Below are 12,963 nucleotides of genomic sequence, written 5' to 3' on the forward strand. Positions count from 1 at the left end.
CTCTCTCTCTCGTGCTCTCTCTCGTGCTCTCTCTCTCTCGCTCTCTCTCGTGCTCTCTCTCTCTCTCTCTCGTGCTCTCTCTCTCTCTCTCTCTCTCGCTCTCTCTCGTGCTCTCTCTGTCTGTCGGTGGCTTTGCAAGGATGCAAGAACACCACTGTTTTGTACTCAGACCCAAAGTACCTTCTTGTATTAAAAAATAAATAAATACCCATAAATAAACAAACAAAACTCCGAGCAACCTGCAGGTCACTCCAAGCAACAGCCTGTTGGACCAAGTCATCACAAGTCGAGCCTGGCCTCGGGCCACCTCTCAGAACCCTCTCCAGGTATGCATGGACAGGGGTTCGATCTTATCACAGAGCCTAAATATTCTCTCATACTAATCAGTGTACAGTATATTCCTAAGTAGCAGGAATTAGGGTATAAATTCACAGGTTTCAATACTCTGCTTTTTATTGAACAGTTGCTTATCTTCTGAGTTGTGGTTTGGTGATCATATCTTCAGCTTGTTATTGTGACTCGTCGTGTGTAAGAGGTTACCTGGTTGATGGGGTTCTGGGAGTTCTACTCCCCAAGCCCGGCCCGAGGCCAGGCTTGACTTGTGAGAGTTTGGTCCACCAGGCTGTTGCTTGGAGCGGCCCGCGGGCCCACATACCCACCACAGCCCAGTTGGTCCGGCACTCCTTGAAGGAAACAATCTAGTTTCCTCTTGAAGATGTCCACAAAGGTTGGGTACTTACCGATCATGAGGGAGGGAAGAGTTCCTTCTGCGCTGGAGCTCAGCCATATAGGCGGTCATGCGCTCATTGGAAGTCAGGAGGTTCTTTGCAGCCTCCAGAGTGTGGGGTAGATTGGCTCGAGGCCCCTGAGCACCACAAGCAGCTAGCAGCTTGGTGGTGCCCTCGCGCATCTTGATCTCCAAGGCGATCCTCTGCTCCAAGTCATATTCCTGTAACAATAACCGGCTTCAGTTAACAATCACTACCTCATGCTACAGTTTAATTTACAATGATTGTATTGTTTATCTTATTTTTTTGAGGGGGGGGGGGGCATTTAATGATATCTGATGTGATGCCAAAGATCCACCAATACTCAAACAATACTGTAGGATCTTATATCATATTAAATAAATGATAAGTGAATTTACAGAACACTACAATTAACCAATGCATATAGGTTAAATATTACCTTGGTAAAATTTATAATTTTGAAATTGTAAAGATTTGCCAATCTTTAATTACCATTAATTAAAATAAATTCAGTTATGTGGAACTTATTGAAGTCATCTGTTTTCAACATAATCCATATACTGTATCTTAAGTAAAACTAGACGAGAGTCAACTGCTCTAAAGTGCTCGAGGTACTGTATAAAATACCACACGATACATACAGGTCCAAGATGGACCAAACCATCGTGACATATAATTCCATGTGGGGTTAAGTTAGTTATTTTTAAGTGGCAAGTATGGTGGGTACATGAGGGAGTAGGTAAGCGAGCACGTGGGTACATACATGGGCACGTCCTGGGCACGAGGTTAGACCGCAGGCTGGCTGGATTTAAAGACACTGTGGACGGAGAACCTGGGACACGAGCCCGGGAACTCCACTGATTCCGGGAACAGTGGAACCAGGCAAACTGGACTGACCTAAAGAGTGTCCACCGACACAGAACCTGTGGTCCACAAGTAAAGCCGCCACCAGACAATACGTGATGTACCCCCCCGAACCAGCCAAGCATCCACCCCAATAGTATCCCAAATTTTTTTTGGACCAAGAAATCACCAAAAAAAAAAACAGCATCATCCACCCCAATAGCATCCTCCTCCGGATGCTCGCCGACTCGTTCTTCGCCATAAAAGTGCAAATGCAAACCAAACGCCATGCAAACTAACAAAACAAAAGGAACAAAAGTAACAGAACCCCCGGCGCCGAAGGAGAGCATGAAAGCTCCCCAACCCAACAAGCCCCCCCAAGAAAACAACACAATAAACTTATGAAAATAATCAGTAGCCACAACAAAAAACCGAAAAGAAAGAACCTGGTCTAAAGACCAAAAGCAAACGACCCAAAATGCCCACGAACTGTGGTACTAAGCGTGAACAAAGAAGAGCCTCCATCCCAATGCCCTGTCAACGGGGCGACCCGCAAACCTCGACGAACCCGCGAACCCCGAGAAGCCAAACGCCGCACAGAACGACCACGGCGCCAACCAGAAGACGAAGGCTCCCGGGCATCCGGGGGCATAACCACTGGCACAAAAAGTCTACCTGCTCCAGCAGAGGACAGAACCCTGGCACGACCAAAACGGGACAACCGAGAACGGCTGCCCCGCAACACCAAAAAATCTGAAATGGGACGGCAACTAGCAGCAGCCGCCGACAAAAATTGAGCCACCAAGTCCTCGGGGAACAACAAAGGACAAAATGGCGACGAGGACTGCAAAGCCAGACCCCAAGCCGAATCCAAAGAGAGGCCAAGGACGGCCTGCCGACACGCGAAGCGAGATGAGAAAAACATGGAGACCGCCTCCTGGAGAATCGGCACAACCAGCTTCAGCATGGCAGACGACGCCTTTGCAGCAGAGACCAAAACTGCAGTGGAAGGCCCCTCACTCAACGCCCCCACATCTTCCGAGAGCCTGTCCGAAGACAACTCTAGAAGACCGAAGAGGCGCAAGACCGAAGCCAAATGACCGCGAGCCCGGTGGTCTTCCGCTGCCAAAGCAGTCGAAAGAGTGGGCACCTGAGCATGTAACTGCACCAGACCCACGTCACGAGAAAGCGCAGGAGCGAAGAGGCACTCATTGAGGAACTCTAGTGAACCCCCCAAGAACACCTGCAACACCGTAGAAACCTCCTGCCACTCAAGCGCACGGGAACGACAGAAGCCATGCCAAGCCCCCAAAGAGAAATAAGGACAGTCTGCCAGCCAGGAAGACTCCGGAACCTCATAACGCACCCAATACGGTGAAGACGACCCGAACTCAAAAGAAGCCGGATCCATCACAGAGGCGTAATCCGAGTCTCGCAGGAGGTATGCACCAAGGGTCTCCCAAACCTCCGCCGGGGAAATCCGAGAAGGAAACCTCCTGAAAGACGAATCCACGGAACCCAATCGCACCCGAAAGCGCACACGGGGTGGAAACACGCCGAAGTCAACCTTATATGAGGAAGGAGGATACGAGAACCCTTTACCCTGAAGCAGCAAGCCCTGCTCAGAGGGAACAAAGGTCCAAGCAGGGTCAAATGGAGCCCAATCACTCCAAACGGACTCCCCCCGAGCCCCAGAGACCCTCAACCGGTCCCTCAGGGCCGAACCCTTTTCCACGCCCACCCCTGAAGAAAAGGATCCCTTTGATCCCTTGGATTTCGAGAAGGAAGGCAGCTGGGATGAACCAGAAGCCTTGGCGGGAAGATCAGGTTCAACCATCTCCGCACCCGAATCTGAAGGGGTAACCCTCGGTGCTTTACCCTGCACCGACCCAGAAACCCTAAGACGTTTGGGAGCCGGAAGCAGGGGGGGAGGAGCAGAGCGAACCATGCCCACCGGGGAGGGAAGAGGGGGAGCGGACGGAAGCAAGGTCGAAGCAACCAACGCCCCCAAATCCTGGTCCCTAAACCCCAAGCGGGGCAGCTCCGGGGCCTCCAAGCGGGCGCGTTGCAAGGAAAAGAAGCGAGCGTGCAACGCAGCCGCCGCCTGGAACCTCTCATCCCTGGAAGAGGAATGCGTAAACTGAAGCACAAATGGAGAACACGTCCCACAAGACTCTGGGTCGAAGGTGTCACCGACCCAACAGGCAGCATGGCGGAGGCAGAAAGGGTGATTGTCGCCCAGAGGTAAGGGAGACGAACAGCCAACAGCATCGCACAAGGCGAGAGTGGATTCCATGTTACCAACCGAGCCCACAAGGGTTTACCAGGACCCGCAGGGTACGTTATTCCTGCGGGAAGCCCAGGTGCTGCGCTAAGGCCCCCCCCCCCCCCAGCTTGAAAGCAGGCAAACTGACCACCAGGAATAGAGGCGAGACCTCGGTGCAACGGAGAAACAACCAAGGACTGTAATAAGCCGCTAAGCCTACCTCCGCACAAAACAAAAGGGCAAAACTCCGCAAGAAAACAATCTAAGCAAAGCACCAAAACCACACCCCAACAAACGGGCACCCCAGCCAAAAACGCTCCCCAACCCAGAGCAAGATGAAAGGCCAAAAACTCCCGACGTACTCCCAAGGGCGCAGACCTCGTCAAGCAACAAAGCCCCCAACAGAAAGTGTGTCCTGAACGCCCAGGGAACGCAAGGGCACTACTTTCAGACCACTATGAATGTAACCCAGAGCACATGCAGCTCGAAGTACCAAGAACACCTGGACAACACAACCCCACACACAGCCACACAGGGCAACATACACACAGGAAAGCGAGGCCAAAGGTAACTGTGACCGTGAAGCACATCAGACGAGGACTGGAGGGTTGACAGCGAGCTTGCCTGAGCAGGCTTCCCTACTCCCTTGTCCATTGGTGGGAGGGCTGTCTGCTAACGAGCGGGAGTACTAGTTCGCGCGCACAGTTGTCGCAGCTCCCCCCCCCCCCCCCCAGAAAACAATCAAAAAGATTTGGGAGTAATCATGTTTGATGCCTTACTTTTAATGAACACAAAGTAGCTGTCATAACTGCAAGAAAAATGACAGGTAGGATAAAAAGAACCTTTCAAACAAGAGATGCCATACCAATGATACTTCAGGACACTAGTGCTCTCTAGAGTGGAATACTCTTCCACACTAACAGCCCCATTCATATAGGTAATGTCTATTTACGGCCTAGGAATATTTAACTTTAGGTTTTACTGGTGGTCCATCGCTACATATTGGTACTTTCGACGAAATAGTTAATATAAGGTTGAGTTATTGTGACCTGTAATTAATATACTTTAACGTTTAATCCTGGAAGCCTCACGTGGATTAAGAAAACTTAACTTAAATTGTCTAGAAAGACACAGAGTAATGTTACATGTGAGTGAGGTTCAAGTTTATTGAGATAATGAAATAAATCTAAAAAGGATAGAGTATAAATTGTCATCTACACTTCCGTGGAAATAAACATAACATTGACCTGGACAATGTGGATGAGTATATGCCGCGTGTGAGGCACAAGCTCTATCAACTAGGATATGAAGCCCGCCCTCCAAACACAGACCCAAAAGTGATTCCATCCACCCGCCAAACCCCCTGTTTATGAATGAATAAATGTTTACAACACGACTCACAACTGACGACGTTCTAACACTTCCGGAACAAGTGCTTCACTGACGAATTCTGTTCGAACCACGACGCTGTAAATGCTTCACCCACGTACTACAAATACAAATAATCGCCAACAGAACCTAAACACCTAACCTAACCTATCCTATATATACACAATATGCTATTATATTATAATATTAATTTATACTTGAGAAAAATCCCGTTTTGAATGAACAACATGTTAAAAGTTATGAATGCGTCTGTGGGGTCGACAGCTGGATGTAATGGACTTGAGTCGAGGACGGGTTGGTGTAAATGCTTCACCCACGTACTACAGATACAAATAATCGACAACAGACTCTAAACCACTATACTAATATTAGAGTATACTAAACCATAAATATACTATACTAAACCTAAAAACTATACTAAACCACCATAATATACTAATATTTTATAATGTTAATTTATATTTGAAAAAAAATCCCGTTTTGAATGAACTGCATGTAAAAATTTATGCGTGTGTGGGGTCGACCGCTGGATGGAATGGACTTGAGTGGAGGACGGGTTGCGGCTATGAGTAGTCTTAAAAAGGAAAGTTTCCAGAAGCAGCATCCTGCTGCCAAACTGGAATTTTCGACTTCCCCCCGACTACTACTGAAGCTCGGAGGAATTACTGACTCATGCCACATAAACTGTCATCCACACTTCCGTTGAAATAAACAAGATAGAGCGTCGGCGTCATACGCGTGGGGTCCAGGGTTCGAGACCCACACAGCCCAGGTGAATGGAAGGAAACTTTGGCTATTTCTACCCTCAGCTCATTAAGGCCCCTCAAGGGGCTCACAAATCCATATAGCACCCAAAATTAATCATATTTTATTTTTCACATTCCAATAATAATCACATGGTATATTGTGAGATCTCTTATTGATTATGCTGCCTCTTGTCATTTCTTGTTGTGGTAAAGGTAGACTATACCAGTTGGAGAAGGAACAACATGAAGCTATGAGAACAATCTTAGCATGCCAAATAAATGCTGTGATTGAGACTATTTTCATTTTGTCTATGATTCTGAGACAACCACTATGACAAAATCTCAAGCCTTAGACGAAAAGCAAAATGCAGATGTTGTATACACAGATTTAGCAAAGCTTTCCACAAATGTGACTATGGAGTGTTCGCCCATAAAAAGAGATCAATAGGAATAACGCTTAAAGTGGGGCGTTGGATTTTCAACTTTGCCAAACAGAAAGAAGAGTAACGGTCAATCATGTAAGATCTAGCCAAAAGGCAGTAAAAAGCTCTGTACCTCAGGGCACAGTCCTTGCACCGCTGCTATTTCTCATTCTTATCTCGGATATAAACAAAAATACTAGTCACAGCTTCTTGTTATCGTATCGTTATTGTTATTGTTATATCGTATCTTGTTATTGTATCGTCTAAAGTAGACGATACAAAAATCAGCATGAAAATTGCCACTGTTGATGACACTGAAACATTACAAGCATATATAAAGTCTTCCATTGGCCAACTGTAAATAACATGGTTTAACGACCAGTGACAAGTTCAGGTATTTTGGTATGGTGGAAATTATAAATTATTGACAACACTGAAGTAGACAGCTTAATTATTTCCGACTCCCTTTCCCCACTACTAGCTATATATAGTTTGTAATCAAGTAATAACGTGCTTGTCTCAGAAGCCAGACATAGATATATAAGCATACTTAATAAGGGAGTAAATGTCAAAATGTTGTGGATTCCTTCTCACATTGGTCTGCAGGAACATGACAAAGTTGACGCCCTTGCTAAGGCTGCAGTAAATAAAGACAGTATTGAAGGGAATCTTGACTTATCAAATAGGTCCCTTAAAAGTGTCATTAGACGAGAACTGGATGGATGGATTTGAAGAAAGTAGAACTGCAAACTGGAACTAGCAGGTCTATTGTTTATCACAATGAAATGTGTGAAGTAAAACATGTGTATGGGGCAAGTAACAAAGTCAGTAGACTAACAGATGTTGTCACAGCTCGTATAAGACTTGGCTACAAGTATCTCTCAGTTCAGCTTGTATAGGGATCTACATGAAGTAAAGTACAAAGTGTGTGGACAAAGACTGGGACACACTCGAACAATAATCTTGGACTGTAGTAAAATTGAGCTATTTAGCGATAAATCTAAACTCAATTTGCATTAAATGGCAAACCATCTTATTACTGAAGGATAAAATACCTGAAATCCTTGAAATACCTGAAACTCTATCCATATTTCGCTTCCAGTAGATGAACGACATATGAGATTAAGAAACAAGTAGTGTATTGTGAGGACTAATAATAAACAGAAGCTCCCCTATGACTCTGTAATATCTCCATTGGTCAAACTATTATGTATTAGCGATAAGACCGACCATTAATGTATAATGACTTACTGTAAATATATAGCTCTTGTAATAGCACTTTCTCTGTAACTAGCTGACATTGTAACTATAAGGTGTGAAGGATAGATGAAAGAAAGTTCACATACCAGAAGACGACACACCAGAAGACGAGGAGACGACCACGTGTCGGTCCGTCCTGGACCATTATCAAGTCGATTGTGATAACGGTCCAGGACGGACCGAAAGGTCGTCGTCTCCTCGTCTTCTGGTATGTGGTTTAATCTTCTAAATTATTGGGACCGTCTCAAAGCTCTCAAAAGGTACTCTTTGGAAAGGAGACGAGAAAGGTATCAAATAATATATACCTGGAATATACTTAAAAGGCCAAGTCCCAAATTTGCACAGTAGAATAACAACATACTGGAGCGAAAGGTACAGGACATGCAGAACCTATGAAGAGTAGAGGTGCCATAGGCACAATCAGAGAACACTGAACATCAGAGGTCCACAGCTGTTCAACACCCTCCCAGCAAGCATTAGAAATATTGCCGGTACGAGGGTAGATGTATTCAAGAGGCACTTAAGACAGTTTCTTGCAATAAGTGCTGGACCAACCAACCGGACTGTCGTGGATATGTGGGCCTGCTGACCGCTCCAAGCAACAGCCTGTTGGACCAAGTTATCACAAGTCGAGCCTGGCCTCAGGCTGGGCTCGGGAAGAACAACAACAACTGCAACCCTTTCCAGTTATGTTCTAGGTAGATAATGAGGATGGAATTGAACTTACAGAGTATTGGGGATAGAATTTCAGAGATAAATATAGCTTCAGCAATTAGATTAATGAGAGGCAGGGAGCTGGCATGTTACGGGCTATTCATGCCCGTGCCACCTTTTGGGTGGCTTAATCTTCATCAATCAATCATCAGCTGGCATGGGAAACATTTCCAAGGGATATGTCCCCAACGAGAACACTTGGTGCACAGTGTGGGGGGCTTCGCAACATATTATTGTTGCACAAAATGTCTTTCCGAGGCCTCACCTTCTAACACGGCAACAATCTAGTTTTGTTTTTCACCACGTACAATGTTCCTCTTAGCCCACGTAACACTTTCATTGTAGAGATGAAGAAATCCAGGCTCCAAGTATGCCGGATACTTAATAAACTATAACCTTTGTGTTAATTATTCCTACTTCAGGTGTAACCAAGACAACATTATTAATCTGCCTCTTGTCCCAACTGTTATGTAGGTCAGTGAACACCCTCTAAGTAATGGTTCATATTCACCAAATTCCTTGGCCATCGGAACTCTTCACTCCAGCTACTGATGAAAGTTCAGTTGACATATTGATGGACATGTTAAGCTTGACATGTTAAGCGAAGGCAGGTAATATGAGCGAGTTTAAGGAGGGCCAATAGATAGTTTTTTAAAAGTTGTTCAATGTCAACCAATATTTTGACTAGTTGTATAAGAAGTGCGGCAATTGTTCCAAGTGTCAGTACTGCAGCATAAATAGAACGGGATATGATATTTGTTGTTTTTTCAACGAATTTTACACATTTTCAAATCCGTATAGCAATCACAAGTCTCAAATGAAATCATTTCTACGACACTTTTCTGACACATTAGCATATAATAAAGGATCTGATGCCGGGGGTTTTCCAAAACATCTTTAATTTTCCTAATACAAATAGTCAAAATTCCCCCAAAAAATTATGCAAATATATTGATTTATTGCTATGGTAAAATCAATAAATGAACTTAGGAAAAAAACTGGCGCTGGATTTTAGAGACAAACTTTACATATAAGGTGTAAGTTTCATGTAAACTGAGTAAACAATGAAAAAGTTATACAAAGATTTATGTGACTTGAAACAAATAAGTAAAAAATAGTCTAAGGTGCTGCCATTTGTGGCTGAGGTGGACATTAACCAATTTCCTCCAAAACTGGCACCCTTACAGATAGGCTTACGTGCAGTCACGTGTATAACTTTCATGCAAATCGTCCGATAAACAAATAAGAAAAAAAAACTTAATTTTTTTTCATAAAACTAATTATAATTTTTTTTAATATATGCTATTGTGATAGCTGAGAGTCAGACATGATTTCAGTTGACACTTGGGTTTGATAATCGTTTTTGACCATTTTGGAAATTTTTTGAAACAATTCAATATTTTTTCTCCCTTTTTATTTATGCTACGATGCTGAGACTTAGACCAGATGAAACCCTTTTCATATACAACTAGTAAAACAAAAAATTGGTTGACATTGAACAACTTTCAAAAACTATCTATTGGCCCCTTAAGTGGATGTAAATAGAAGCTGCCTAGCATGGGCCAATAGGCTTTCTGCAGCTTTCTAAGTCCCATGAAACTATCAAATCAAGAGCAACGTTAGCAGTAAATTCACTTTGGATGGTAAACATGGTTGATCAAAATTGCAGGCGAGATGAACATTTGTGGACGAGTTTTAAACATGTGTAACAAGATAACCACACAACACAACACAAGATGGAGATGGTGGTTGGTCCAGCGACCAGGTCCAGATGGTGGACCTGGTCGTTGGTCCAGATGGTGGACCTGGTCGTTGGTCCAGATGGTGGACCTGGTCGTTGGTCCAGAAACAAAAGTTTCACGTCGTTTCTGGACCATTATCAAGTCGTATCAAGAGAGGGATTGATAAGGATTAACCCACCCATAGGTGGCACGGGCAAGAATAGTCCGTGAGTGGAGGTATTAAGTGACTATGGTCTTTGGTCGTGTAACATCTTGAAGTGTCTCTGGCCCATGAGAGGAGAGAAGGAACGGGCAATAAATAAGGAAAGAGTGAGGGGAGGAGAAGGTGTGTTGTTTCTCTATCTTCTGTTGTATGATTTGGTCATCGTATCTTCAGCCACGTTACTGTGACTCCTCGTCTGCATGCATAACAAGGTCTGGGGGACAACATAAGAAGCAATCCACGACACTGAGCACCACCCTGAAGTTAACTTACATTGCCCATGATGAAGCTTAAGTCACTACACAACACAGTACACAACACAGTGAAGTAACACACGTCTTGAGGCTCACTATCAGCCGCTGCTGGCGTCCACGGTGAAGTAGCTCACCTTGTGTGTCTCAAGACACATATATACATACATAACGCCTTCCACCTCTCCCAGGACTGTCTTCTACTTCTTGGAAACGTGGGGAAGGGGCCCCTATGACTTATGTGGGGGTGAATTAATGCTTGAAGAGTTAACCCAAGGAATTAGAAACTTTCCTTATGAAGAGAGATTTAAAAACAATTTAACTTACGTTCGTTAGAACAGTGTGGAGTATGGGTTAGCATGATTGAAGTATCATTTTCAATTATCATGTTCTTATACAAATTAATTTAACTGCAAAAGACATATTGGTCAATACAGGGAACCTATCAACCAAAACTCATGCATAGGTTTCTATGAGTTTTGGTGACTAACAACCAAAGTGATCCCACATCTATTATGCTCCCAGGTAATTTGCTCTATGAATCTATAACAGTTTCCTGACTCTAAACTTATCCAATTTGTATCCCGTGTTTCATGATGCACTTTGTGTTGATGTACTAGACAACTTGTTTAGCTAAATGAATTGGGGGGTTCAGTCCCTGAGCCCATGATGTGCCTCTGTAACCCTTTCCACTACCACCCACAAGATGGGTATGGGGTGCATAATAAATGAACTAAACTAAAACTGTACTAGAGACGTTAAGGTTTCGAACCAGGCGATGGTGATAAGAGGTAATGGTGATAAGAGGTAATGGTGATAAAGAGGTGATGGTGATAAAGAGGTGATGGTGATAAAGAGGTGATGGTGATAAGAGATAACACAATATACGCTGCAGTTTTAAACACTTGAAATTTCGAAAATGTTCTGGGGGTCATAATTAGCAGGAACTAATTAGGATACTGGGATTAATTTCTAGAAGCGTTAGCAATAAAACTGCTAATGTTAAGTCTTGAGCTGTAGCTCTTGGCTACAGCTCTTCTTTACCACCTAATATGCCAAGGGCCATACCACGTTGAGAACACCGCTTCTCGTCCCATCAGCGAAGTTAAGCAACGTTGGGTTTGGTTAGTACTTGGATAGGTGACCGCCTGGGAACACCAAATGCTGTTGGCAATAATGTTGGGGGGGGGGGATAGAAATAGCCTAAGCTACTCTATCCCTTTGAGATGTAATTTCTTTCTTGATTCAATAAACATACTTGAACTTGAACTACCTAATTAGATTATCACGGGAGACATCTCCCGTCACGCAGGGTACAGTCGCACCTCCACACATCTCCAGTATCAGCTCTTGATACTGGTGATGGCTCAAAAGGGCCACCACTTACGGGCTATTCATGCCCGTGCCACCTCTTGGGTGGCTTAATCTTTATCAATCAATCATCAATCAATCAGATTATGCACTTCAATTTTAGTCGTCATATTATAGACTGGATAAATTTACTTGATCACGTTCAGTGGACGAAGGCAATCGAATAAATTTGAAATCTTCCATATAAACTGAGATTGAAAAAAAGCTCAATTTACATAATCTTGAAAGGCGACGAGTTAGTTGTGACATGATTGATGTGTGCAAGTGGATGAATGGGCATAACAAGGGGGGATATATGAATGGAGGTACACAGCACAGCTTCTGTCCCAGGTAAGTTACGGGCTCACCATAGCCCGTGCTACTTGGAACTTCTTCCGAGTAGCTGAATCGATTACAACAACGAATGGAGGTAACTGCAGAAGGCCTATCGGCCCATACGAGGCAGCTCTTGTTTATATCCACCCAATCTCATTCATTTTTCTAATTTGGGGGATTAACTTTGTCTTCCTACGCTGGACGCGTTCTTTTATTTATTTATTTATTTATATATATATAAGAAGGTTCATTGGGATTGTGAGGATACATAGCATAGTAATTACATTCTTGTAAAGCCACTAGTACGCGCAGCGTTTCAGGCAGACATTCTTTATGTCATTCAGACATATTTGTTGACCAGACCACACACTAGAAGTTGAAGGGACGACGACGTTTCGGTCCGTCCTGGACCATTCTCAATCGACTTGAGAATGGTCCAGGACGGACCGAAACTTCGTCGTCCCTTCAACTTCTAGTGTATGGTCTGGTCAACATACTTCAGCCACGTTATTGTGACTCATCGCCTCATTCAGACATAATTCTAGTGAATTTATATCCATTCTATAGTCCGGCGACCAAAACTGAACTGCATAATCTAAATGGGGCCTAACTAGAGCAAGATATAGCTGAAGAACAACACCAGGTGTCTTGTTACTAACGCTGCGATAAATTAATCCCAGTCTTATTTGCCTT

At 44.0% G+C, this 12,963-nt stretch overlaps 1 protein-coding gene and 1 non-coding gene across 4 annotated transcripts in view; one reads left to right on the top strand and one right to left on the bottom strand.

Annotated features, from left to right (window-relative positions):
• Positions 1-12,963, bottom strand: part of LOC123755914 (rhotekin) — a 226,998-nt gene that overhangs the window by 15,664 nt on the left and 198,371 nt on the right. For all 3 annotated transcript variants that reach the window (XM_069300183.1, XM_069300182.1, XM_069300184.1), the window contains one exon: positions 741-949. In XM_069300183.1, coding sequence (XP_069156284.1) covers positions 741-949 — 209 coding nt within the window. The remainder of the gene's footprint in view (positions 1-740; positions 950-12,963) is intronic.
• On the top strand, positions 11,639-11,757 carry LOC123756061 (5S ribosomal RNA). Its single transcript, XR_006772606.1, has one exon. It is a non-coding gene; the product is annotated as a 5S ribosomal RNA (ribosomal RNA).

Source organism: Procambarus clarkii, chromosome 43 (genome assembly GCF_040958095.1).
Source record: "Procambarus clarkii isolate CNS0578487 chromosome 43, FALCON_Pclarkii_2.0, whole genome shotgun sequence".
Classification (NCBI taxonomy): Eukaryota; Metazoa; Arthropoda; class Malacostraca; order Decapoda; family Cambaridae; genus Procambarus; species Procambarus clarkii.